General features: G+C 41.2%; 2 protein-coding genes across 2 annotated transcripts in view; one reads left to right on the top strand and one right to left on the bottom strand.

The window, feature by feature from the left end:
* Positions 1–204: 204 nt before the first annotated feature.
* On the top strand, positions 205–11,419 carry kctd3 (potassium channel tetramerization domain containing 3). The gene is made up of 19 exons (XM_072380325.1): positions 205–892; positions 1,295–1,348; positions 2,289–2,334; positions 2,741–2,814; positions 2,918–2,976; positions 3,486–3,566; positions 3,751–3,885; positions 4,377–4,467; positions 4,758–4,948; positions 5,202–5,317; positions 5,453–5,540; positions 5,796–5,912; positions 6,087–6,257; positions 6,412–6,567; positions 6,998–7,094; positions 7,181–7,374; positions 7,516–7,654; positions 7,763–7,885; positions 8,467–11,419. The coding sequence occupies exons 1-19, from the start codon at positions 822–824 to the stop codon at positions 9,032–9,034; spliced, it is 2,571 nt and encodes an 856-aa protein (XP_072236426.1). The 5' UTR covers positions 205–821; the 3' UTR covers positions 9,035–11,419.
* Positions 11,420–13,182: 1,763 nt separating this feature from the next.
* Positions 13,183–24,976, bottom strand: part of ush2a (Usher syndrome 2A (autosomal recessive, mild)) — a 210,288-nt gene continuing 198,494 nt past the window's right edge. Inside the window, exons 81-93 of the mRNA XM_072381304.1 lie at positions 23,623–23,953; positions 19,564–19,770; positions 19,303–19,395; positions 19,039–19,184; positions 18,836–18,954; positions 18,326–18,424; positions 18,048–18,224; positions 17,450–17,533; positions 17,176–17,317; positions 16,550–16,637; positions 15,909–15,974; positions 15,079–15,279; positions 13,183–14,252 (exon numbers count right to left, since the gene is read on the bottom strand). Coding sequence (XP_072237405.1) covers positions 14,163–14,252; positions 15,079–15,279; positions 15,909–15,974; positions 16,550–16,637; positions 17,176–17,317; positions 17,450–17,533; positions 18,048–18,224; positions 18,326–18,424; positions 18,836–18,954; positions 19,039–19,184; positions 19,303–19,395; positions 19,564–19,770; positions 23,623–23,953 — 1,843 coding nt within the window. The 3' untranslated portion in view covers positions 13,183–14,162. The remainder of the gene's footprint in view (positions 14,253–15,078; positions 15,280–15,908; positions 15,975–16,549; positions 16,638–17,175; positions 17,318–17,449; positions 17,534–18,047; positions 18,225–18,325; positions 18,425–18,835; positions 18,955–19,038; positions 19,185–19,302; positions 19,396–19,563; positions 19,771–23,622; positions 23,954–24,976) is intronic.

Here is a 24,976-nt window from a genome sequence, read left to right as displayed (position 1 = left end):
CACGTCCACTGAGACACTTTGCAGCGTTTCTGTTTGTTTGTTCTCATTTTGACATCTCATTTTACGTTTTTTACAGAAACCCACAATGAGACCGACGGCCACATAAACTTATTTTTTTGGTAATTTCAAAAGCACATTTGATGCCGTCTTGTTGTAAAACATCCGACGAGTATGTTCAGTCTGACGGTGCCAAGATAGACCACGTCAGTCGTAATGTAGATGCTGAGTACGGCGTTACCGATGAAGTCTACACTTTCGTAAAAAAAAAAAAAGGCTTTTTTGTCACGTAACAATTTCACCCATTCATAGAGACACCACGTCATATGCCGTTTGAACACGAGAATACATAATTCGTATAAAAAGAGGGCCACCGGTTCGTGTTTCGGCGAAGGCGGAAGTTGTGAGAGGGGAGAGCTCTCGCCTCGGCTGTGGACTGGTGGCACAGCTGTTTCACGTTGCTAACATTCTGCGCAAGCTGATATCCAGCGATTTACATGCAGGGCAGGGAAAGAGGCAAACTCACTGCAAAAATAGAGCGACTGGCGTGTGGGCTGTCTTTTTGATAAAAAAAACAACAATAATAATGACCCCCTGCCTCCCTTAATCCACCATGCGGAGGCTTTACGATGCGGACCCTGTCCACATAGGTCGTGTGTAGCGGATATTTTATGGAAGGTGGGACGAAGGAGAGGCTGTGAGGCTGTGGAGTCGGGGCATCAGCTGAGTGCATAGGGGAGCGTTAGCAAGCTAGCCTCCGTGACAGAAACTGTTATAACAACAGTGTGTTTTCCGGACAACAACTCTGGTCCAGTTTTGTCATCATGGCCACAAATGGCAACAATGTATCGCCGGGGATGGGAGAGATCATCCAGTTAAATGTCGGCGGGACAAGGTAAGAGTCCGCAGGACAACACGACTGATGATTGTCTTTCTTTCTTTCTTTTTTTTTTTTTAATTTGAGCTCTGGCTACTTGCGTGCTTGATAATATCTGCATGACCAATCGCCCGTGGATGTAACAGAAGAAGACACGCCACATGAGGTCATACCTTCATCCTTACTCCTGCTGTTACACATAGAAATAATTTAATAATTCAAATCGTACACACTGTACCGTTTCTTCAAAATACAACTCATTATCTGGTTATAATGACGTCCGTCAGTTTTTTATGAGCAACAGCGTTGAGCTTTTGTAGTCAAATGATCCAGGAACACATTTTCCTGCCACGATCCCGGCATTTGTCATGGGGAGAATTCTGTCACAATCATGCTATTATTGTGACTTTTATTTTGTAGGTTCAGCACCTCACGACACACACTGATGTGGATCCCAGACTCTTTCTTCTCAAGGTTGGTTAAACGCTGTCAGTGTTTTGAGTCTCCACCAGTACACGCGGCTTATGATGGCTCCTCATTATCGCCTCGTATCTGAACGTGCTTTTCCTACTTTATTGCTGCATGCTCACCTCATGTGAATTAATGCTTTCCAAGCTACACTGTGAAAATGTGTAGCTTCTCTACAATCTCTCAGACTTCAGCCTCAGAAACTGCAACGCATCACAACATGTGAGGAGTCAGACTGTAAAGACTGAGGCTATGGTACAAAATTCATATTTACTTTATTCATGTTAAGTTGGAATGTTGTTTTATTTCTTTTTGTTTCACACCTTTTTACGGCCCTTTAGTGGTAAAGTGACAGTCTGGTATGTTCTCTGACTGGAAGAGAAATGCTGTCACTTATACTTTGCTAATTCTTCGAGGCTCAATTTTGTGTCATCCCTCGGTATTCACTGTTGGACACCGGAAAAAGTCCCACCTTTCAAACATTTCTGGGGTTTGAAAACAGTCCAAATGTTTCTGCGTGATCTGCGCCATCGAGCTATTTAAACCCTGGAGAACTACAGTTGTGAGACGGCTGGTGAGATACTATGTTTTTAACAAACTCGAACACGTGAATCAGCCCAGTCTGACAACAGCTGACCAAATGGTGTAAATGCCTGCCAGCTGCACCTGTCTCTCACTCTGCCTGCCTGTCAGTCTCTCTGCTCCCAGCTGTCCTCAGCCTCGAGTCATTTTTAAATACCAAATCTTGAATTGGAACAACTGTGGTGGTAAATATCAACACACGTTGACGGGTTATTAATATAGACTTAAGTCAACAGGTGAGCACAGTGTTCTTGGTGCATACATAAATGTAGGTATAGGTTACACTGCTTTTAAGAGGAAACTGAGAACCGCTTGGGCTAAGTGGAGAACTCTGTGTGTGTGTGTGTGTGTGTGTGTTTTGCAGTTTACTGAGTGGGAGGATATCCACTCTTCGGGATGAAACTGGAGCTGTGAGTAGGCTTTGTTGCTTCTTATTCTAAATGTAGGGCAGCAGGAGCAGGGCGCATTTAATGACACAAAAAAACCTTAAACGGCAAAAATCATGAATTAATAGGCTTAGGAAAGAACATATGAGTTATTCCAGTTTCAATCACCTTTCTGTTGCTGTACAGTTTGCATGGACCTGTTTCTGCTAATTATTTATTTTATATATATATATCAGTAATATTGCTTGGAAGCTAATAGAAATTTCTAGAATAGTTATATATATATATATATATATCGATTGATCAGTCATTAAAATTATATGTGACTTGGGAGTCAATCAGCTAATATAACGAGTCCAAACCATGTGGCTGAATGCATACGACAGGATTTTCAGTCCTTATCAGTAAGTCCTGAACTTCTCCCTTTCAGATATTTATTGACAGAGATCCTACAGCTTTTGCACCAATTCTCAATTTCCTTCGAACCAAAGAACTCGACTTGCGGTAAGAAGCCAAGGCCAGTTTAATAGACTATCCCTGACCATTTATGTGGGGGTGAAACGATGTCTGGTTTTGTGTTTTTTATGTGTTCTTTTTTTTTCTGTAGAGGTGTCAACATCAGCGTCCTGCGACATGAAGCAGAGTTCTACGGGATTACTCCTTTAGGTTGGTGAACAAGGTTTAAGGAGGGAATGGAGTTAGTGGGGATGTTCATAGTACAAAATAGTGACAGACGTATACTGCTTCTGTCTAATATTAAGTATCTCCTGGAGTTTAAACCACAATATTACAAGTGAGCTACGATCCTTAAAGTGAACTGGATGACAGCTGTGCGAGCTTCTGATACAGCTTAACCAAAATCAAACCCTTAACGCTGTTAGTTCCACATACACGTAGTTTTACATCCTGTTTCAGCGTTTGGAACTTCCCTGCATTGTCTGCAGACCTGGACAGAAAAGGTTACCTTTGTGAAAGCTGGTCATCTTGTTAATTATTGTGGTTCAGTGCAAAGAAAACACACAATTGCTTCAAATCAAACACAGGATTTGACTGGTCATGAGCGCTTTGTCTTTAACTTTGATGAATTCTGCATAGCAAATCCAAACTGAAGACAAAGTTTTTCCCTCGATGTCTGTGTCTGCTCCTGTCTGTGTGGTGCATGTACATGTGTGCAGTACGGCGCCTCCTGCTGTGCGAGGAGCTGGACCGCTCGTCATGTGGTAGCGTCCTCTTCCACGGTTACCTGCCACCTCCGGGTAAGACACGAATCTGAAAGTGACACAAACTTAGCTGAAAATGGTGTGAATTATATTCTATTAAGGTTTCACAACAAACAAATCACGAATGGAAATGACCCACCTTGAAGTTAAAATAGCATAAGAGCTTAGAATTGAAATTTCTACTGATAGATTACAGCAAACCTTTCTTTTTCCTTGACAGCCATCCCTGCCCGTAAGTCGATCTCTGCTTCAGCAGCCTCTGATGAGCGACCAGGTCCAAGTGGAGCAGAGGGATTCAGCCGCGTTCACCCTCCTTTGTCTGGTTCAACTGGCACAGATGACACCCACAAACTGGGTAAGAAGCGCGGGACCGGTGTTTATCTTAAGCTGCAAATGTTACTGTGAGTCTTACTTTAAGAGTTGGACTAAACCCTATCTTGATGCATTGTCTTCTGCCTGCCCTTCACAAACTGTGTCCAGCTTGCATGCTGGTTCTGTTGCAGTTTGTCCATGTTCATATGAGTCCCAGATGCATCTCACTTAGAGAGTATAGTTCTTTATTTGTTTGTGTTTCTCGCTGAGAGTGCATTAGTGCTGCAGCTAATGTGATCTGACATCTTTTTAGTTTGCTAACAGCACAGACTGAAGTAGCCTAACTCCACATCTGCCTGATCCCTGCTGACGGTATCATAAGAGTACACTTAGCCAGAGTATATGCCTGCTATACATGTTGAGCCATTTTCAATTATTCAGCAAATAACAAATAATCGGGTGAAAAAGGCAACTTGCAAAGAGTACCAGGGAATGAAAGAAACATGTTTGTGTGTATTTTGTTTTTCTGTTTAGGACCCGTGGTAGACCCGAGGAAAGTGTTGATAATAGCAGGACACCACAACTGGATTGTGGCAGCTTATGCACACTTTGTCATCTGCTACAGGTAATATTGTGACATTTGTCATGTAACTGTTAATGGGAAGCATTCAGTTATTCATGATGTGAAGGTGCCATTATTCTTTTATCCCTGACATTTCTGACTACCAAAAATTGGTTTATTTAATCTGCTTTGCTGTCACACTGTTGTCCACTGAGGTCTTAGACAAAGATGTTATCCCAGACTGAGGGTGGAGACAAAAAAAAAACAAAAAAAATCTTTTATGAGAAATCCCAAGTAAAATATTAAAGGTAAAACCACAGAAAAACACATGTATGTGCATGCTCTCATTACAGGATAAAGGAATCATCTGGGTGGCAGCAAGTGTTTTCCTCACCCTACCTTGACTGGACCATTGAACGTATTGCTCTTAATGCTAAGGTTGTGGGTGGTCCACATGGAGACAAAGACAAGATGGTGGCTGCCGCCTCTGAAAGCAACATCATCCTCTGGAGTATCCAAGATGGAGGCAGCGGTAATGAGATAGGTAAGTTTACCATTAAAAAGGTGTCCAGACTAAGAAACCCCTGACATTTAAAAAGTATTCTCTCATGACGTATTTCAGAGTTTGGCCCCATTATTCGTTTGACCAGAATATATTCAGAATTTTTAGATCACATTCCCCCACACTTACTGATTTACAATGTCTCTGGCTCCACCTTTAAGCTGCATTCACTTTTCTTTGACTCCTTCGAGTACTGCGCGGTAATTCCTATCGTTGTCCTCACTCTCCGTCTCAGGTGTATTCAGTCTTGGTGTACCCGTTGATAACCTCTTCTTCATTGGCAACCAGCTCGTAGCAACAAGCCACACAGGAAAAGTTGGGGTGTGGAATGCTGTCACACAACACTGGCAGGTAGGATATGTAGATGTGTTGGTGCAACATAGGAGTTGGAGGAAGTGTTTTTATTCAATTTGTTGTGAGAGGGAAAAAAAGCCCTAAACTGACTGAGAGTTCTATTTGATTTTATTTTTTTTGTATATGCATCAGGTTCAAGATGTAGTTCCTATCACCAGCTGCGACACAGCAGGATCCTTTCTACTACTGGGCTGCAACAATGGCTCGATCTATTACATAGGTACACACACACACACACACACACACACCATAACCTGTCTTCATTTTGTCACTCAATTTATAGGATGTAAGTGAATTTTTAACTAATTTCTGATACATTCATTGATAATTCCTCATTAAAAGCTTATAAAAGTTCTTTATCTAAAAGCTTCAATAGGAGATTGATCTAAGTGACTGATTTGCAGCCCTCATTTCAGAAAGTACTATAAAATCAAAACACGGACATCTTAACATCTAGCCTTCCTCTTTTTCTCAGATATGCAAAAGTTCCCACTGAGGATGAAGGACAATGATCTTCTTGTGACTGAACTTTATCATGACCCGTCAAATGATGCCATCACAGCACTGTCAGTCTACCTCACGCCTAAAACCAGTAAGAAGAAATTTGACTCCATCACCCACTGTCTCCTTTTCTTATTGTTTCAACTCTGTTCAGCACCCAGGATATAAAAAGACGGTATTAAATAACACTCCTGGCAGTTACTCACCTGTGTGTGTGTGTGTGTGTTGTGTTATTCTGTCTGCCCTTTCCTGTCCCTGCTCTCAGGCGTGAGTGGAAACTGGATAGAGATCGCCTACGGAACTAGCAGTGGTGCAGTGAGAGTGATTGTGCAACACCCAGAGACGGTGGGATCAGGTCCTCAGCTCTTCCAAACATTCACTGTGCACAGGAGCCCAGTGACAAAGATCATGTTGTCTGAGAAACATCTGGTATCAGGTGAGGAAGGTGCAGCAGGGGTGTTCACACGCACACACTCCAGGCTATTAACACTAAGGAACTTCTCGTTTTCATGTTCATTCTATGTTTAGTGTTTTCCTGGGTTTGAAATGTTAAATGATTGTTTTTTTTTTCCCTACTTTATGTTTGTCAGTATGTGCAGACAACAACCATGTTCGCACATGGACGGTGACCCGGTTCAGGGGGATGATCTCCACACAGCCAGGCTCCACTCCTTTGGCTTCCTTTAAGATCCTGTCCCTGGAGGAGACGGAGAGTCACGGAAGCTACTGCTCTGGGAATGATATAGGTGAGAATGTTGGGAAGAGAAGCTTAGTTAAAACACAACATACAAATTCAGGTCAATATGAACGAAGGAACTGTTGCATGGGATTCACACAAGGAAATCTGCGTTTATGGAATTGGAACCATTTGCTTTTCACCTCATTTAAAAAGCACTTAAAACTACTAAAGACTTAACGCATGTTTAGAGGTGCTGGTGAACCAGCATTTTATTGTGTTCAAGCATCTGAGTCCATCTTCTCCACGGTCAGAACAGAGAGAGGGTGTGTGTGTGTGTGTGTGTGTGTGTGTGTGTGTATTTTTACACGAGGCCGAAATTCATGAATCTTTTTGAGGTATAGGAAAACGAAGAACCCAATCAAATTATGGTGCAGATTCAGATAACTTTCCTTAAAAGTGTCAAAGAGGCCATTGGCTTTGTTGTGTTCTGCTCTCAGGTCCATTTGGTGAAAGAGACGACCAACAGGTGTTCATCCAGAAGGTCATCCCAATCACCAACAAACTGTTTGTGCGACTCTCTTCAACTGGAAAAAGGTACAGTGTTAACCTCTCAGTTATGTGTTCCTCTGGACTGACATTTTTATGTTTAAATGCATCATTTTCACAAGTCGCTGTTTCAGGATCTGTGAGGTGCAGTCGGTGGATGGAACCACCATCTCTTGCTTCATGGTACGGGAGTGCGAGGGTTCCAGTCGAATGGGATCCCGACCACGGCGTTATCTGTTTACTGGTCATGGCAACGGCAGCATCCAAATGTGGGACCTGACCACTGCGATGGACATGGCGAACAAAGGAGAAGAGAGGAAGAAAGAGGGTGAGGATATAGAGACTAGAGGAAGGAGAAACCGAGAGATATTAACAAAATGAAGTGATTACAAGACGTCAGATAAAATGTGGGAGTTTCTTTCAAAGGCATTCTGTATTTGTGATGTGAGGCTGCTCCTTTGTTTGATAGATGTAGGTGGGCCAACAGAGGAGGAGCTGCTACAGCTGCTGGACCAGTGTGACCTGAGTACTTCCCGCTGTGCAACGCCAAGCATTAGCCCCGCCCCCTCTGTGCTGCATCACTCGCGCCTCAGAGAGTCCTGCTCGAGGTTAGGCAGACGGCACATGTGACATGCCATGCATTTAATATGGTTACCAACACATACATTCTATTTGTAGTGTTAGATGTTTTATTTAAGACAAACTTTCTGCCTCAGTCTGCAGTTACAGGCCCAGGAGCCCATCCCCGAGAGCCAGGCCACTTACGGAGCTGTGCGGCCCTACAGAGAGAGCCCCCTGCTGGCTCGTGCTCGGCGAACCGAGTCCTTCCACAGCTACAGGTGGAGTAACTATTGCCGAACTGGTTCAGATATTTCACTCTTTTCATAAGAATACTGGTAATTTTATTTACATTGTGGATTATCAGTGAAATAAGGCAACAAAGGCACCATTTCTTAGATGCATTTTTTTTCAGAATCCATTAATCCTCATAGTTATTAGATGCTGCATCTGACACTAATGATCCAACTCTATGAGCTCTTGCCTAAAACCTTGATGAGTAAAAGTTTACATATTATTTATTGTATTTAAGTGAGTTTAGATTTGAGCATTCTTGTGATGCTCTTTGTCCTGAAAAGTTCCTGCACTTTTCTATCCATTGATCTACCTACACAGAAGTACTGACATTTAGTAAATTTATTCAATGAAGAGCTTGTCGGTTTAGGATTTAGAGCAGAGAGTAGAAACTAACCAGTGATGGTGCTTCCTATAATCAGAAACAGGCACTGCTAGCACCTACTTTGGAAATGGAGTGTCTGTGCTTGCCTTCCTGATAATAATCTGATTAAGTTCTGTGCATATAAGCTTAGAAAATGCTGAGTTGTGCTTGTCCTGTAACTGACCCCTGTATATGTTCCCGTAGAGACTTCCAGAACTTCAGCTTGAGCCGGGGCATCCTGGATAACACAGGCCAGACATCAAACCATGGTCCTCACCAGACTCTCGATGCGCGTCGTTCACTCTGTGACTTTGGGCCTGAGGACAGCGAGAGGAGAGCCTCGGTCATGGAGCTCTGGGCTTCCCGCACCACCAGTGCAAGCTCTAATGTCACTGTGGGGAGCATCTTGGGGACAAAAGCAGAAGGCAGTCAAGAATCTCCACGACACCCTCCAGACAGCCCAGTTCCAGGAGGAGATGTTAGGCGAAAGGTGCCCCCTCAGCCAGAGGAGGGAGATGGTGTTGGATCAGGGGGAGAGGGGGTGAAAACAGATGGAGAAGTGAAGAAGAAGGGAGTACAAGAAGGAGCTTTTCTGGGGAGGAAGAGAGCTCCTCCAGTTCCACACCTCTCCTCCCTCCCCTCTGGATCTGAGGGTGGGGGCAGTGACTCATCTGCAAACGCTTCACCCTCCCCAACCAAAGTGGCTGCCTCCACCTCGCCACGACACAGGAAGCTGGCGCCTGAGCCTTCCAGTCAGGACAGCAGCTTATGAGATCTGGAATTATCTTGTTGGTGCACACAAGCCATGAGGGCTGAATACAAGAGCAAAAGAAGAACATAAATCAACTGTTGGCCACTTTGCCTCCTTCCTTCCACTACACTTTATCATGAGTGTGGTTCAGGAGTTGTTTGTTTGTTCTGGGGCCTCACAATCCAGGAGCGCTACCATGTTTATCGAGTCCAGCATGAAGAGGCAGTTACAACATCCCAGTACATCTCACTCGGGGCGGGAATGCATTTTGTTTTTGGATCATTCTGAAAAAGTCCCTTTCCTTAAACCTTCTAGGTGAAACTGGAGCTCCTTTTATCGGATTCTGGTGTTTGTTTAGGCCGTCTCAGCAGACTGGTGATGACTTTTGCGCATTTAAGTCTAAGTTTGCCCACTCGGCTCTGAAGAATGTCTGAAATGGTTTACTTTTCCCGTGTTGATGTTGCCCATTCAACAAATCCAATTCAACACACAGGATCAGGCTGGAGTCTGATCAGCTACACAAAGGTGTAATGTTGCTGAAACACATATTTGGCTAAAACACGAGTGTTAGGTCACAGATGAGGTCAGATACATGAAGAAAAGAGGCCTACTGGAAAAAAAAAAAAAAAAGCCAGTATCATAAAAGTAAATATCATGAAAGAAAAAAGAGCGACTTCTCGTAAAATTATTATACAGAATAATACTTAATATCAAACAGAAATAGAGCAGCAACATGACATCTTAGATGTACACATTTGTTGATCAACCAAATGGTCACCTGACGATGATACGCTACCTCTGTATGGATTTTGAGGACTTTTTTTAAAAACGGTGGACATGAAATGAAGAGTCGTGTGGTGGACTTCACACATTAACTTACCTTATACTCGCTACAAAGCCAGAGTCTTGGTGGCTACTCTAATCCCAGAATACTTTAGACAGCCGGAGACTCTGTGGTGATTGTTGTTGACACTAAAAGACAACTGACAGCTGTCGGTAAAGTAATTTTGCTGGTCAGGTATGCAATGCAACATTTAGGCTTGGTCGGTCGACAGCTCAGTACTATGCAACAGTGGAGTTAAGATGTACAAGACGAACTTAGATTCTGGTTTACTCGTGACGGTTTTGACCAATTTTGATGTGTTCTACGTGATTAATGGCTGCAGAAACTAAATCTGGACACGTTAGTTCTTGTGCAGTTGTACCAATAAACTACTAAATGTAGTTTAAAAGTGTTGTGTGTTTCAACACAACAAAAGTATTTTATGACACGTTTTGAAATGTGCTTTTGAAAGCAGAACATTAGTGGCATAGCCCGTTAAAATCATATTCACACGGACGGTGAAAACAACCCATTTAATTCAGTACGTCTTATAGTACTTGTCTTATTAGAGAGAAGTCATTTGCTGTGTGCCGTGCTTATTAGGGATTACAGCTGTGCTACCGGTTAAGAAGAAGAAATGATCGTAGTCCTGGTTAAATTTAACCCATACCCCCCCCCAGCGGTGCCTGTTAAAGATCACACTAAATATTTTTTTATTTTCCTCGTTAGAATCACTTTCATGCTACACTTTACATGAGGACCTACACTTACACTATATCACTTTACTCCCCTCGAAACATGTTTCAACATGTGTTGTGTTGTGTTGGACGGCTGGTGCAGTGCCTTACTTAACTATCAGTGTATCTGAATGGAAGCATACAGTATTGTGACCAAAGGCTTGTGGAGATGGAGATCAATGTGGAGGCACCCGACGGACGTATTCCTGCTGGCTTCGGCTGAAATGGCGTTAGAACAGATTCGCAACAGGCCAAGTTAAATTTAATCATTAGTGGCATTACACATGAAGCTATCTGTTTGTAGCTGTAAATAACTAACACAGATTAAGGTGGAAATACTAAGTTTCGAACCAAGACCGTGGGAAATTCTACTGTTATGTGTTCTTTGTTTGGGAGGTGAACCAATTTCAATTTCACTTCCATGCTTAACACCATAAAATGTGTATACAGTGAAAGAAACCAAAACAGTTGGTTGTGATAAATCTGTGATAGGGTTTTTTTTTTTTTTTAGTCTGGCCAGCTCATGATCTCCGGTACTTTAACTACACCTGAAATGTCAGAAATGGGTGAATCCAACATCTTCATTGCTTCTGATTTCTGTAAAAAAAAAAAAAAAAAAAAAAAGACTGACCATGTGATCACTGCTTGTACAAAGATGTACTTTTTGATACACTAACTGTGCAGACAGTAGACTTACACATTCAAAACAAAATCCTACTACGGATGCATCGGTGTTTGTCTGTGTTTACACAGACGTGTACGTTCATATAAGGCCTGTATTGATGTAATCATATATTGGACCTAAATGCATTTGCCCTTGCACTATAAATACTAATATAACAGTAACTTACTAGTGTTTATTTTAGATAATTAAGAAATATATATATATAACATTTAAAGTGTATTTCAGTACATGGTTGTGCGTCCACAGTCTGTTTTATTTTCCGTCTTTCAAAGCACCTCCGGCTATGTTTACATTATATTACAGCCAGATGCTAACGAGCTAAAAGAAATGCATATCAGTTTATTTAAACTTCCTTGTGTGTCATTGTTTTAGATTTTGTGTGTGTGTGTGTGTGTGTGTGTAAGAAATGCTGCATTTTGTTGTAATATTACTTACAGCTGCCTCCAAAACTCATCAAATTAAAAGTTGCATTCAGCTGCATTCACAAAAAAAAAAAAAAAAAAAAACTCCTAGGACTCAACTTTTTTCTTTTTTAACCCAGGTGTCATCTTTTTTTAGTAAGCTATGTACACAATTTACACATTTCTTTTTAAAAATACAGTTAATTTCACACAGATGAAAAGAACTTCAGCCCGATGAATTAAACAAACCGTCACCGTTTTAAGGGGGCGATGATGTCTGGGGTGTTTAAAGCGGTAAGAGGAGAAACGGGGTGACTTATCGCAGCTGAGTTTTCAGCGAGTGGCTTGTTGGGATGGCTCGCCGAAGCGCACAAATTTTTGTTTTGAGCATCATAAAGGCGTGCAAGTGTGTTTGTGTCCCCTGCGCCTTCGTTTCACTAACCTTCCCACTCAGACAGTCTCCTCTCTGAGACGGCGTCTGTCGACGTTGTGATTTATGAGTTTAATAAAACCCTGCGTGTGTGTGCGGTTGTGTGTGTGTAGCTCAGGGCCATACTGTCCCTTACAATCACTCCACAAGCTCTCTTTTCACAGCCTCTCCCTCCCTCCGTGGCTGACAATAGCTGTGAATGTGGCTGCGAATGCTTTGGAAGTGCCCTTGTCAGATTGGCGTCCTTGAGCGAGGGCACTGTTGTTACTGCCAGTTTGTTAATTTCAAACTTGCCTCAACGTCCCCTTAAGGGACGTGGGAGCAAAACTAAATTACGGGTGCATAGTTTTGATGGAGACACTGGCCTTGCGTGTGTTTGTGCTGCTTTGTGTGCATGTGAATGCGTGAGGTAACTAAGTCTCTGTACAGCTGCTGGCGCATCTGTCGTACAAACTCAGCAGAAAGGAGAATTTCTGAATTGATGTTTCAGCTTCAGAAACGAGTCTCTGTGAAGAGCACACGTGGAATCAGCAGCTTCGTTTGTGGGATGCAACCATGTATTAATACTCAATACAACGTCTCTCATCTAATGTTTTTCAACCTCTGGACACACACCAATGCAAATCATTCAAATGTATGTGCAAACTTTTTTAATTTCATTGGTGTATTTCTACATGCGTTTCTACAAATATTTATACTGAGCCACAATATCAGCACCATCGTGGAACCAACAGTCACATAGCTTGTAGAGGTTTTGTCCCTTTTTCATCGAAACACATTTACATCATCGCACCTTTTTTTATTCTCCTTTTGAGCATTATGGTGTCATCCTTGTGCTTTCTTAATTTTGACATGCTGCTTACAAACGCTGACATTTTGGTTCAAAGCGGTGTAAAAAAAGATTAAACTACTACAAGAGGTCTCTGGTTTCTTCTTTTTTTTTAAAAACCACAGAGCGGTTGAAGTGTTTTTAATAAGAACTAATTCTATAGAAAAATAAATGAAAAAAATATTTTGAGGGAACACAAACATAGAAAATGTAAGAACACCAAAGCATTATTGGCAGTTTTTTTTAATAACCTGCCAGGAAACGTACAACCATTGATCCATTAATCACCTATAAATAAGACGTTCTTATAACAACCACAAATAATACTGCCAGTGTAAAAAAAAGTTTGTCATAATACAGCAGACTTCATTATTGTACACAAAATATTAAAATCCCTTAACTTTAAACATCTCCCATTGATAAATACTGCTCCTAGTTGCAATCTGTGGAATCTAAACATGATCAGTCTTTCGTTCCTGCTAAAAACACTAAAACTAAAAAGCACATTGCTGATATTTAAACTGACTGTGTTGCCGACAGAAAGATGAGTTACTTTAAGCCACAGATTAACAACACAGACACACTCAGTGAAGAACTTCACTGTCAACTCTTTCTTTGACATTACAAATTGCAGTAGACGGTAAATCTCCAACGATGCAGTAAAACAGAGTCTAATATCAGACTTTAGGTTACATCACATACAGTAATCTAACCAATCAGAGGGCACATCTGGGATTCCAAGCCACATTTAAAATAAAAAACTGTTGGCATTTCAGTGACAATAACATGAAGGCCATGTGTCTTTTTTGAACTGAGGGACTACTGCTGTTGATAACATGTAAGCTTACAAGGCACAGTTACTCTTTGACTGACATTAACACATCTCTGGACTAATTTGATTATGGATAGTGAGAATTTAAGTCATTGCAGCTGAGTTCTAGGCGCACTTTTTAGAGTAACTAAACTACTAACAGTTGGCAAGCAGAGACACTGAATCGTAATCCAACCAGAACATTCATAAAACACCCTTTAAGAACTTTTGCTGTACCATTTCCAGATATGGATGCATTCAAGGTATGGAGTAAATATTCTGCGGCTTTTTGTGTCATGAATGTTGTATACATGCCTCTGCTAAAATCAAGGCCGTTAGGCTTTATTCAACAGGAGTCATGCACATGTAGGGTGCAATAAGACGACACCAAAAAGCATCAGCGCTGATACCTTATATGTGTAGGAACCTTGTCTTAAAGGTGGGTGTCTGTGAACATGGTGTGCTCCTTCTTTGCAGAACTCAAGGTCTTAATGGTGTCCACAAATTCATCTTCCTCCACATACTGAAAGACAAAACACACAAAAAAAGAGTGCATGAGAACAAGAAAAGATGAGAACTCAGTTTGTGATGATTGTACACAGGTGAGTTGTGCATTTCACAAACAAATGCCCAGATTAACAAAAAGCTGGAGTTGTGATGTCATCCACTGGTTTGTGAGGATGTTAAAGCCTCAAGTTCACCATCAGACTGTTGCAAATTTGGTCATTTTAGGGCCATATGTGACCGTGCTTGGACAAGAGGAGCAAGCAGGAAAGTGATACTTGGAATGTGCTTTGGCAAAAATATGCATCTTTATGACCAAACATCGACATAATTATGAAATTATTTTAAGAAGATCATCGGCATAAAGGTCAAAAGGAGTTAATCTAGCTAAGTGCAAAAGTAATGACTTGTGGGGAACGTTTACTGACTTTGTTTTTCAGGTGAGAAGTTTATTCTTTTTCAATTGGACCAAGGGATGTTTGGCACATAGAGGCGTTCAGGGTCTTACATATTAAGGCATTTCCTCGTTAGCCTCATGTCCTTTTATATAGTCTTTTTATGCACTTCAGGTGTCTTCCAAAATATCAGGCTTTTTGAGCCCCAATTCTCAATTTGCAGCTATCCACAAACATCAGACAGTAGCGGGTTAAAATATGAAAAACAAACCAAGAAACTCAAAGCAACCAGAAGCAAGTTCTACTTATACTTGAAATCCTTCCAAAACACCATCAGGGTTTAAAGTGAAATGACAGATAAGCAGAGGTTGCTGCAGCAGTAGTGTAACAGTGTCATCACTGCTCTGCTGTGTACCTCTCATTAACAAATAAACATATTTCTGTCCTCACCAGTCCAGAATCATGCCCAAGTGGGTTGTCCCAGCTTCCTTCCTCCATCATCAGAGACTTCCTGTCAATCAGCTGACTGACACTGCGGTGCAGGGAATGCTGGGAGTACGCCTGACTGAGCTCTGTTTGACTGGGAGCCTGCAGGACAGACATGGGGCTGAAGGGTGAGCTGCTGCCGATGATCTTTGTGTCTGTCATACCCTGAGAGGTACAGTTTTAGTCCAGTGATCAGTGATCATGTCATAGAAGCAAATTTGTACAAATACTTTATCTAAGACCAAATATTGCTTAAGTTGAATAAGTTGCATAACAACCATGTAATTGTAGCAAAGAATGAACTGATTTGGTTCACGTAACTCTGAAATGTAAATGTGAATTTTGTGTGATTGATGATAAATCTCATTTCTACTCTTTGTTTTCATTATATGAGCATCCAACAGGGGGCACTGCTCTATAAGGATTGGCCCTTTGGTGAAACTGGAACAGGTAAGAGTAGAATGTTTGAAACTATTTGGCTGGGAGTAAAACCACTGCAAATACACATGGAACCAAGTTTGAGCTCCAAAACAATGAACATCATTAAATATTTTACGGGAGAGTGTGAGGAAATGCACACATACGAAGCATGCAGATGCAAACAAAGAGAACATGCGCAGGAGGGCAACCCACAAAAATCCACATTCCCATACCTCTGAGTACACAGTGTAGCTTTTAAGTATAACGTTGCTGATCTCAACACAGTCTGCTACAGTGTCAAACTGCAGGGGACAGTGAGACAAACATTTAGGGGGTTTGACAGCATAATACCAAAAAAGAGAAAATAATCTTACTGTGGGGCGGTCAGAGAGGAGCACAGAGCCGTAGAGATGTTTAGAGCACAGCTCGGGACAGGGCCTCTGAGAGAGAGAAGGATAGAGGGAGAAGGATGGAGAGAATGGTGCCGGAAGGAGTGGAAGGACAGAAAATAGATGACAAAAAAAAATAAAGAAGAAAGAAAGATTCACACAATGATAGAAAAAAGGGGTAAAACAAAACTTAAATCAATCAAAACATTAAAAGACAGTAGCAGGACAGAATGAAATGGACAATTACAGAGTGAACTAAATGAAGGAACTGAATAACCAACTAGCAAATAGTGGGTCATTTCAGGATTAAAGAACAATGATATCTCTACTTGGAGAAAAATTTAATCAAATTACGAGATTTCCAAAATCTAAAAGGCTTTTGATGGAGCAAAGCAGGCGTATAAACACACAAGGTTCATTCACAACTTCACACAGGGTAACGACAGGATTTGAAGCTTAAATCAGAACCTACAACTAAGTACAGGTTTCACTTATTGTCCCTTATATTTCACCTCACATTTACTTCTCTGTGCTTTTACCTCGGTCATATCCCAATCTACTGTTCGTCTGTCTCTTTTAACAACCCTCTGTGCCTCTGTGCTGCTCCTTCTTTCTTTGCCTCTCACCGTGTACATTTCTCCTCCAGCCTTTCTGGTCTTCTGAAGCATGACCAGCGGAGGGCGCTCTCTAGCCAACGGATTTTTCCTCAGGGCTCTGAAAGCGGAGAAAAGAGCGTTCCCCCTTTTTACCTGTTTTCTATATGTTTTGTAAATTATGCCAGTTATGCCAGTAAGTAGAGCACAGTCCTTAAGGGGGATACATTTCATTCTATAACCCCAATTCCAGGAAGGTTGGGACACTGTGTACAACATAAATAAAAAGGAAGATTTGCAAATGTTGTAAAAAAATGTATGCAATTCACAATAAAACAAAGGAAACATATCGAATATTACAAGTGAGACAAATGTACTATTTCATGAAAAATATTGTCTCTTTGTGAATTCACTCTTTTATTGTACAGTTTTAATCTTTAACCTAACCTTTACCAGGCTTTTATTGCCTCTTTCACAACTTCTTGAGACATGTTGCGTGAAAAAGTAAAACAGATATGGTTTCTATGTTCCATCATGAATAAAATAAGGGCTTACGAGATTGGCAAATCATTGCACTCCGTTTTCTTTTATTCACGTTTTGCAAAGCATCGCAACTTTATAAGGAATTGAGGCTGTATAAACTGTTTAGATCAAAATACCTTTGCAGCACTAAGCCCAGCAGTATAGCAAGCAGAAACAGACCCAGCAGGGCTAACAGTAGGATGAACCACAGTTCAGAGTAAACAGGTGTAGCTGTCATACTGACACCCTGTTTACCACTATCCACTGGCTCAGGAGAACCTACATAAAAAGAAAGACAAATAAACAAGTGAAACTATATGTTTAATCTTATGTATTTGTTTATTTGGTACATAAAGAAAATATTCTTATTGTCCGTTCTTTTCGTTTAAAGAATGTGTGTGTGTGCATCACCTGGGCCTGTGGCTGGGCTGTATCTGATGGTGGGAGTGCTGGCACCACCACTGTCTGTAGTGCAGGTCACTTGAAATGACAGCACTATGGAAAACAAATAAAGACAGAAAAAAACATTGTGAGCAAGAATATTGTGAGAACATGAAGTAGAGGAGATGATACGATACTGATCAGCACACAAAATTAAAACCAACTGGTTTTAGGTACTATAGGTACATAGGTACTAACCACTGTGTACTGGTAATGCCCAATATGACCTTGCATTTTAAAGATACTCCAAATCAGTTGTCTAGCCTTGACTATTCATATTATAAACCATTAACCATTTACTAATTATAAACCATAAAGATGACATTCAACTCGCCTGTCAGTAGTTTTGATGTTGTACTTCAACTCCAACATGATAGCCAATTAAATAAGTTTGCTAAATAGTTACATTAAAACAGTTATAGATGTGTTATTAATGGTAATCTTTTTCTGTGTTATAAACCATTAACCATTTCTCTGTAGGCTAAAAGACTAGTGAGTGTAAAAACTAACTGAGAATGAAAAACTCTCATGCTGAGTTCTTCATTCTGTTTGGTGCAAGTGTTCTCACTTTTCTGTGAGGTGCGAGGTATATGAAGATAACTATAAAAGCCAGTATAGACCCTCAGCTGGCTCTCTGTCACAGTGTACTCCTTCAGGTACCCATTGAGGGAAAAGGTTCCCGTCCAGTCCAGCCAAATAACTGTCAGGTTGCTGTCCACTGAGAAGGGAGACACATACTGGGGGGCTGACGGGGTGACAAAGAGCAGAAATCAGGAAAACTTTGGATAAGTTTAAAAGCTTCTTTTGCCTGGCTGGGACAATTGAGGGACTGGAAAAATGTATTACCTTCGCTCAGTGTGCTAACTGCAGTCCAGTTGGAGGCAGTGCTGCCCATGCTATTGAAGCAGGCAGCCCTCAGCTCATAGGAGGTGTATGGTTGGAGACCTGCACAGTTCAAGTGTGTTTGGTCACAAAAATAAATAACATCCGTTATTCCTCTACAGCGAAGACTTGCAGACTTCATACTTACAAAGATGTCACGTGTCTCCTGGATTTTCTGAGGTTAGTAGCAGCTTTTGAAACTCTGATTGCTCTACCACTAATAAACCACTCAATTTTGAGACATCTAAACATGCTTTCACACAATTTTGAGACATCTAAACTTGCTTTCACACACTCGAAAAGATGTCAAGCATTATTGTGGTCACCTTTCATTCTGTGCCATCATTAATAAAATTATATTGACCCAGTGAGGCTCAACTTTACAGCATTCTGATACGTTTTTCTTTAATGTAAAGTGCATCTGAATACACTATGAATTCAAAAATATGTTAATTTAACATATCTCAAAATCACCTGTAACATTGTAGCTCTTCTTTTTGCCAAAGAAAGAGATTTCTGTTGGTCCTTCAAAGCAAGGGAGGGGTACAGGCTGGGGGGGCTGCGGGCAAGATGACCTGAGGTGAAGCTCACAGCTGGACACAGAGAGGCAAAATGAGTCAGGTTATGGTGTATGTATGAGTTTTGTATCATGTGCTCTTTGCAAGACTTCTCCCCACCTCTCAATGACTCCATTAGGTGCCAAAGGCTCATCCCATTCCATCTGAATGGAGCGAGATGTCATGGTGACAAGGCGAGGAGGCGGCTGGTCAGCTGGGGGAGCAGCAAGGGTGTGCAGTTTCCTCAGTGGACCCTGGCTACAACACTGATAAATGTTGAAAATGGTGCCGTTAGATACTTTTCAAACATTTTCTAACATATAAGCAAAACAACAGACCAGATTTGATTACTTTTATGAAGTAGTAGATTGCATTCATTACTACCTGATAACATGTGCAAGCCTCAACTCCAACCCAGTAGTGAGTGTATGGATGCAAACCATGGAGAGTCTGCTGATGGGATGTACCCTCCGAGAGCTACAGGAAGGGGACAGGGTGGTGTGAAACATGTTGAGGTATCAAATGATTAAGAATCAACTGCTACTGGTGGGTCAAGAGGGAGATGGAAAATTAGGACTAGAAAGAAAGACATGAAATATAAGTTATCATTGAGTGCCTGACTAAATGCAGTAGCACCCTCTTTACCAGAGTTCGGTTGTTGTGGTCCAGTGAGAACACTCTGTACAGGCTAACAATCCCATTGGGTTGAGCAATTGGATGGATGTCCACTACTGCTGAGGTTGCTGAAACATGCAGGAAAATAGGTGGACCAACACCCTCGGGTGGGGCAGGTCCTGTTCTCCCACTGACCCACGGACTGGCAGAACCACCAGCTGAGTTCACTGCCCACACCTGTCAGCCACAAACCACACATCATATCAGTCAACTACAAATCGCGCATGTAAAAAAGTGAGAGAGAACATCTGACACACATTGAGATTAAAACTTTCTTTTTCTTCCATTGTCAGTATTTTAAAAGCTTCTTATAAACTCTTACTGATTACGGCTTCTCTTAATTAAACCAATATTCAACAGGCAAACAGAAGATTCAATTCATTGGATCATCCATCAAAACTGGCATCAGCAGTGAGAGCAAAACCTTTTCACCATGCAGCCCAACACTAACATATCTGCATGACAATTACTTTTCACCTTCATCAAGGAGTTATTCCCACACACACACACACACACACACGCACAAAAGGTAATCTTATTTGTGTGCTTGTGTTGGGTATAATTAGAGGGTGTACACAGCTCAGGGTCAGGCAGGGTGGAGATTTGCATGTGTAAGTCATCTGTAGCCTGTCAGAAGTAGTGCAGAAGGCAGATGGATGGGTCTGAGCTTTCATGTTGAAAGTGTGTATCTCTGTGCGTGGTGGTGCCGTTTGTGGCTATGACTCCAAGATTTGTACTCATATGCATGTGGGTGCATGTGTGTTAAGAGTTGAATTAACCTCAATAATAGTCAATTAGGCCGTGATCAATCAGACTGATAGATCTAAGTGACAGCACAGATGGACTAAGATGGGAGATGGATATGAGGATATGAGGAAAGGAGGGAAGAGGAACTGAGAATGGGGGGGGGGGGGGGGGGGGGGTGCTGAAAAAAAAGTTGGCATGACACAAGAACCTGAGCAGACAAACAGAAGCAATGTTGTTCTGTAATTTCTTGGCACAAGTCCACCCGAACCTACTGAGATGGAGAAGTTTAGTTCTGTGGATAACATACAGTGTATTCAAACTGGGCTTTTGTGTTAAACAACATAGTGGTAACATCTTGGATTTCATTGGTGGCCAGCAGATTCTCTTAAAATAAACTAAACTAACCTCTTCCACCATCTTCTGCTTTAATCTATGATTAATCTATTCATTCACTCCAGATTTTACGGAAGGTAAGAGGAGCACATGCGATGGACCTTATTGTGACTCACTGTTACTCCACATGAAAGCTTTTATCTTCATTTGTAAGTCACTTTGGATAAAAGCGTCTGCTAAATGCATAAACACATGAGCAGAAACCGTATTTTGCCTGCTAACATTGCATTCACCCCTGTTGTCAGTCTCTTTCCCAACTTTCACTTCAATAAGACAAACTGGTTCACTAACAGTGCTGCAGTAATTCTCTTTGGCCAAGGAGAGAATGTGCACCAAGCCCTGTTTATGTAATCTCATTACATGAGATCAATCTTACAAATTTATATTGTAAATCAATATCTAACTGAATGTGGCCTCAAGGGGCGGCTAATTACATGAACTTCATAAATACGAAGACAAAATATTTGTAATTTTGTCTCTGTAAACAACTACAACTAATTTAAAATGAAGAAGTATGTTTCTGTTCATTATTCATCTGCACTATGAAGTGCAGTCCTATGAGTTTAGTAGAATCTGAGCAGATGGTATGCTGCTCAGATTAAACACTACTGAAATAATCCTGCGACTTCTATCAGGAGACACATCATCAACAAACAGTCATTTTTCACACAGCCAAACATGTCATGTCGAGTTAATTTTTGGTTTAGTTTAATGAAACAACTTTTTTGTTACAGAACTTGACATCATCTTTAGATTTTATTCAACCAGAACTGTTATTGTAATCAGAACCATATCAATAGACCAGGGAGAGCATGTGAAAATGTTTACTTAAATGGCCTGAAAAAAAAATGTAAATAGCTGAAAAGTTTTCCACTATATCTGTAGTTCCAGCACAGGAATTATAACTTGGCTCATTGCTTAATACACTTTTGTTTTAACTTGCTACTCCTATCATACAAATGTCAGCAATAAGATACTCCTACCCAGCAACAACCATGTTCTTCCCCGCCATAGCAACAAAGTTAAAGCCACAACATGACGCAATACTCTGAGTGAGATTAAAAACTTTGAGCCACATAGTTAGAACAGAGAATAAATGTTCAAAATTAAAGTCAGTCCAGATCACCTTGCCCTCGATCCAGTGCTAAAAGGTAGAACTTATCTCTTCATCCTTATATCATCTACAAACTTTTTATGGCTTTCTCTCTGCTCTAGTCCTCTCGCCTCCTATTGGGCCATCATTTGGCTTGTTAGACACAAAATAAAAATATACTCCGTTAGCTGCCATGGCAGCAAAAGAGCCGCCATGGTAACAAACGATTTCAGAATACTTCCAGACAGTATTCAAGTGTTTTTATTGGATGGCTGGACTGCGGACTAGATTTTAGTGCTCTGATAGGCCGACACAGTAACTTGGCGGGTGCATCTACTTGGGGTGAAGGGGCTAAGTTGTGTGAAAGTGGGCAGTAATTAAAAGCACGCATAAAGCTGTCAATAGGAGCTTATGACCCAGTGTAATTAGCCTAATATGATTTCTCTCTCTGCACTGTGGTGTGCTAAACTGAACTGACTCGTCCTTGCGTATGTCTAAAACACAGAGAACAAGGATGAGGACCAGATAGGAACACAGACAGATTAACTGGCAGATAGACAGAAAGGCAAACAGTTAGGTGGTTGGATAAGTGGACAGTGTGATAAATCTGCGTATAGACAGACAGATAAAACCTCACTTAGTGACTAAAAACTGAGATAAGTGCTTAAAGAGTAACTTGCAAGTTAATATGCATTGATGTATACCGTTTCTTTGCTTTATTTTCTGACAGACACACATTTACAGGCACACTCAAACACACTCGGTACTACTGTGTACATGTGTTAGTGGCCAACGCACATACCACCAGCTTGTCCACGTACCCCTATCCCCTACTGACAAATCCTCCAGGGACGTGTAGCGGTCACCATTAAAAGGTCTTTCCAATACAAGCTCTGTTACCAAGGAGGCTAACAGTTAATTCGATTGGCTGGCTGGTAATCAGGAAGTGGGGTGCTCAGAGGGCCCAGTGATTAATGGCTCTGTTGCCCGCTCGTCATCTCCCATAGCTCCTCCCTCCCTCCCTCCTCATGTCATAAATTAGGACCCTCGTAAATAAAGACGGCACCACAATCAGGCAAACTCAATCAATTACATCGGTTCTCTGGCCTTAGCTCATACGTCTGACAGACAGGAACGCTAATGTTATTGTTGTTTCCAAAGGGCTAACCTGTCAATTAGTGTACCAAAGCACAAGCACAACAGCATGAATATGGACTGCTCCATTTAACACCTCTCTGATTACTTGTGTGTTTGTGCGTTGGTGTGTCCATGATTCTTGGTGTGTATAGATGCTGTTTTAACTGTTGTATTAGCATGATCAGTGTGTGTGACCAGATGTTTGGAACACATCTTATTGTAAAAGAAGGCTACATCCCCTGATGTGTCAACACGTGGTCATGCCTGCAAAGGAGAACCTCAGTTAAATATTTAACTTTGTTCTTGTGTTGAATGTAGAGGACAAAAGGCAGTGAACTGTTCTGTTATAGTGAGAATACAAAGTGTCTTCTGGCTTTTGCTTCTGTTGTCAGAGTGCAACAGTAATGGACTTTTATGTCCTCTCAGAATATATCTGACTATTATGAAAATAATTCAGAACATTTGATCTTGCTAAAAACACCTGACTCAGTTAGACACAGTTCTAGTAACTGTCAAGAAACTGGTTTACATTTCTCCTAAAAACTAATAATCATAAATTAAAACTGACAATTTTAAATAAGAATAAGCAATTAGAAGCTCATATAATAACAAACTGCAATTACACATAATCACACATCTAAATAGAAAGAGCTTTATACCTGGTACTGGTATACAGTGTAGGGGTGGAGTCCGCAATCTTTGTATGAAGTAGAGATATTTCTGTAGACAACTTTTGCTGCATCAGTCCTTTGGGTGTCAGCAGTGAGGTCCAGCCTGCGGTGCACCTCATAATGCAGGATTTTACCATTTGGCTGAGCCGGAGGAGGCCAGGTGAGTAGAAAACTCGTCTGCAGGCTGGTGTGAGTGTCGGGTTGGAGGTCTAACAGTGGTGCCATCTGTCCAGCAGGGGGAGCCTCCAGCGTGAGTATGGAGGACCAGTCACTGGAAGAGCAGCCCAGCACTGTGCAAGCCTCCACCCTCACCTCATACCTGCATACACATAGAAATAGGAATTTGGTATTTGGTATTTAGCACAAACATGTCACACAAGTTTAAAATTAACAGACCGAATCTAACAATCAAACAATAATGATATTTGAACCAAATACTAGATGTATGAAAACAGTGCTGCTTTTCACATTTTGTACCTGGTTTCTTTAGTATTCGTTTTCAGAGGAAAAGTTGATAGTGTTTCACCCCTTCTTTAAAGGGTGCATCATGTTTTTTTGGTTTTAAGCTCAGACAGGTCAAATAACAGCCCAGTAAGTGAAGCACTTATCTGATTAAAAAAAAACAAGCATTCAACAGCTTGTTTGAAATCAAGTCTGACTCAGGTGAACGTCCACTGATCCCTACCAGACTGCAGTAACAAAGCCTACAGTGAGCTTGCGTTACGAGGAATTAAACAGTGACAGAAGGGAGAGAAGGGACAAAGGAGAGAAAAAGGGGATGGACAGAAGTTGAATGAACAGAAGGTCATCAGAGAGAGGGCGAGTGATCTTCACATGATAAGGCTGATGAGCTTTTATTATCTGAATCTTATCACCACATGCACATTCTCATGCATGCACTGCCACACAATCAGGTACACTGACATATACGCACAGGACAGACACGCAGCGGCACATATACATGCACCCCTACGCACAAACACAAGTACACTATCCGGTGTACACTCTTTGTCTGAAAGAGATGCAGTCACTCTCCCGATATTCACTGCTTTAAAACATAAATTTTGCGAATTTTGTACGGTATCATTTTCAAAGTTAACACAGTGAAAATTCTCCTTTTTTAAAAAAAAGATCGAGTCAATGCAGCAGGACACAAAACAGAAGTTGATCCAGATCTGTTTGGTCTTTCTAGTGGATCAATTACTGCAATAACATTTAAAATAATAAAGGTATCAATTTTTTCAAAGAAGGACTAAATTAACCTGATCTTTGTATGAAGTAACCTGCAGTCGAAGCATTCCTGCATTTTGGTGATTTATGTTTTTCTCCTACCAAGAGATGG

Source organism: Leuresthes tenuis, unplaced genomic scaffold (assembly GCF_036924035.1).
Source record: "Leuresthes tenuis unplaced genomic scaffold, fLeuTen1.0.hap1 SCAF_2, whole genome shotgun sequence".
Classification (NCBI taxonomy): Eukaryota; Metazoa; Chordata; class Actinopteri; order Atheriniformes; family Atherinopsidae; genus Leuresthes; species Leuresthes tenuis.
This window is presented reverse-complemented; position numbering and strand designations above follow the sequence as displayed.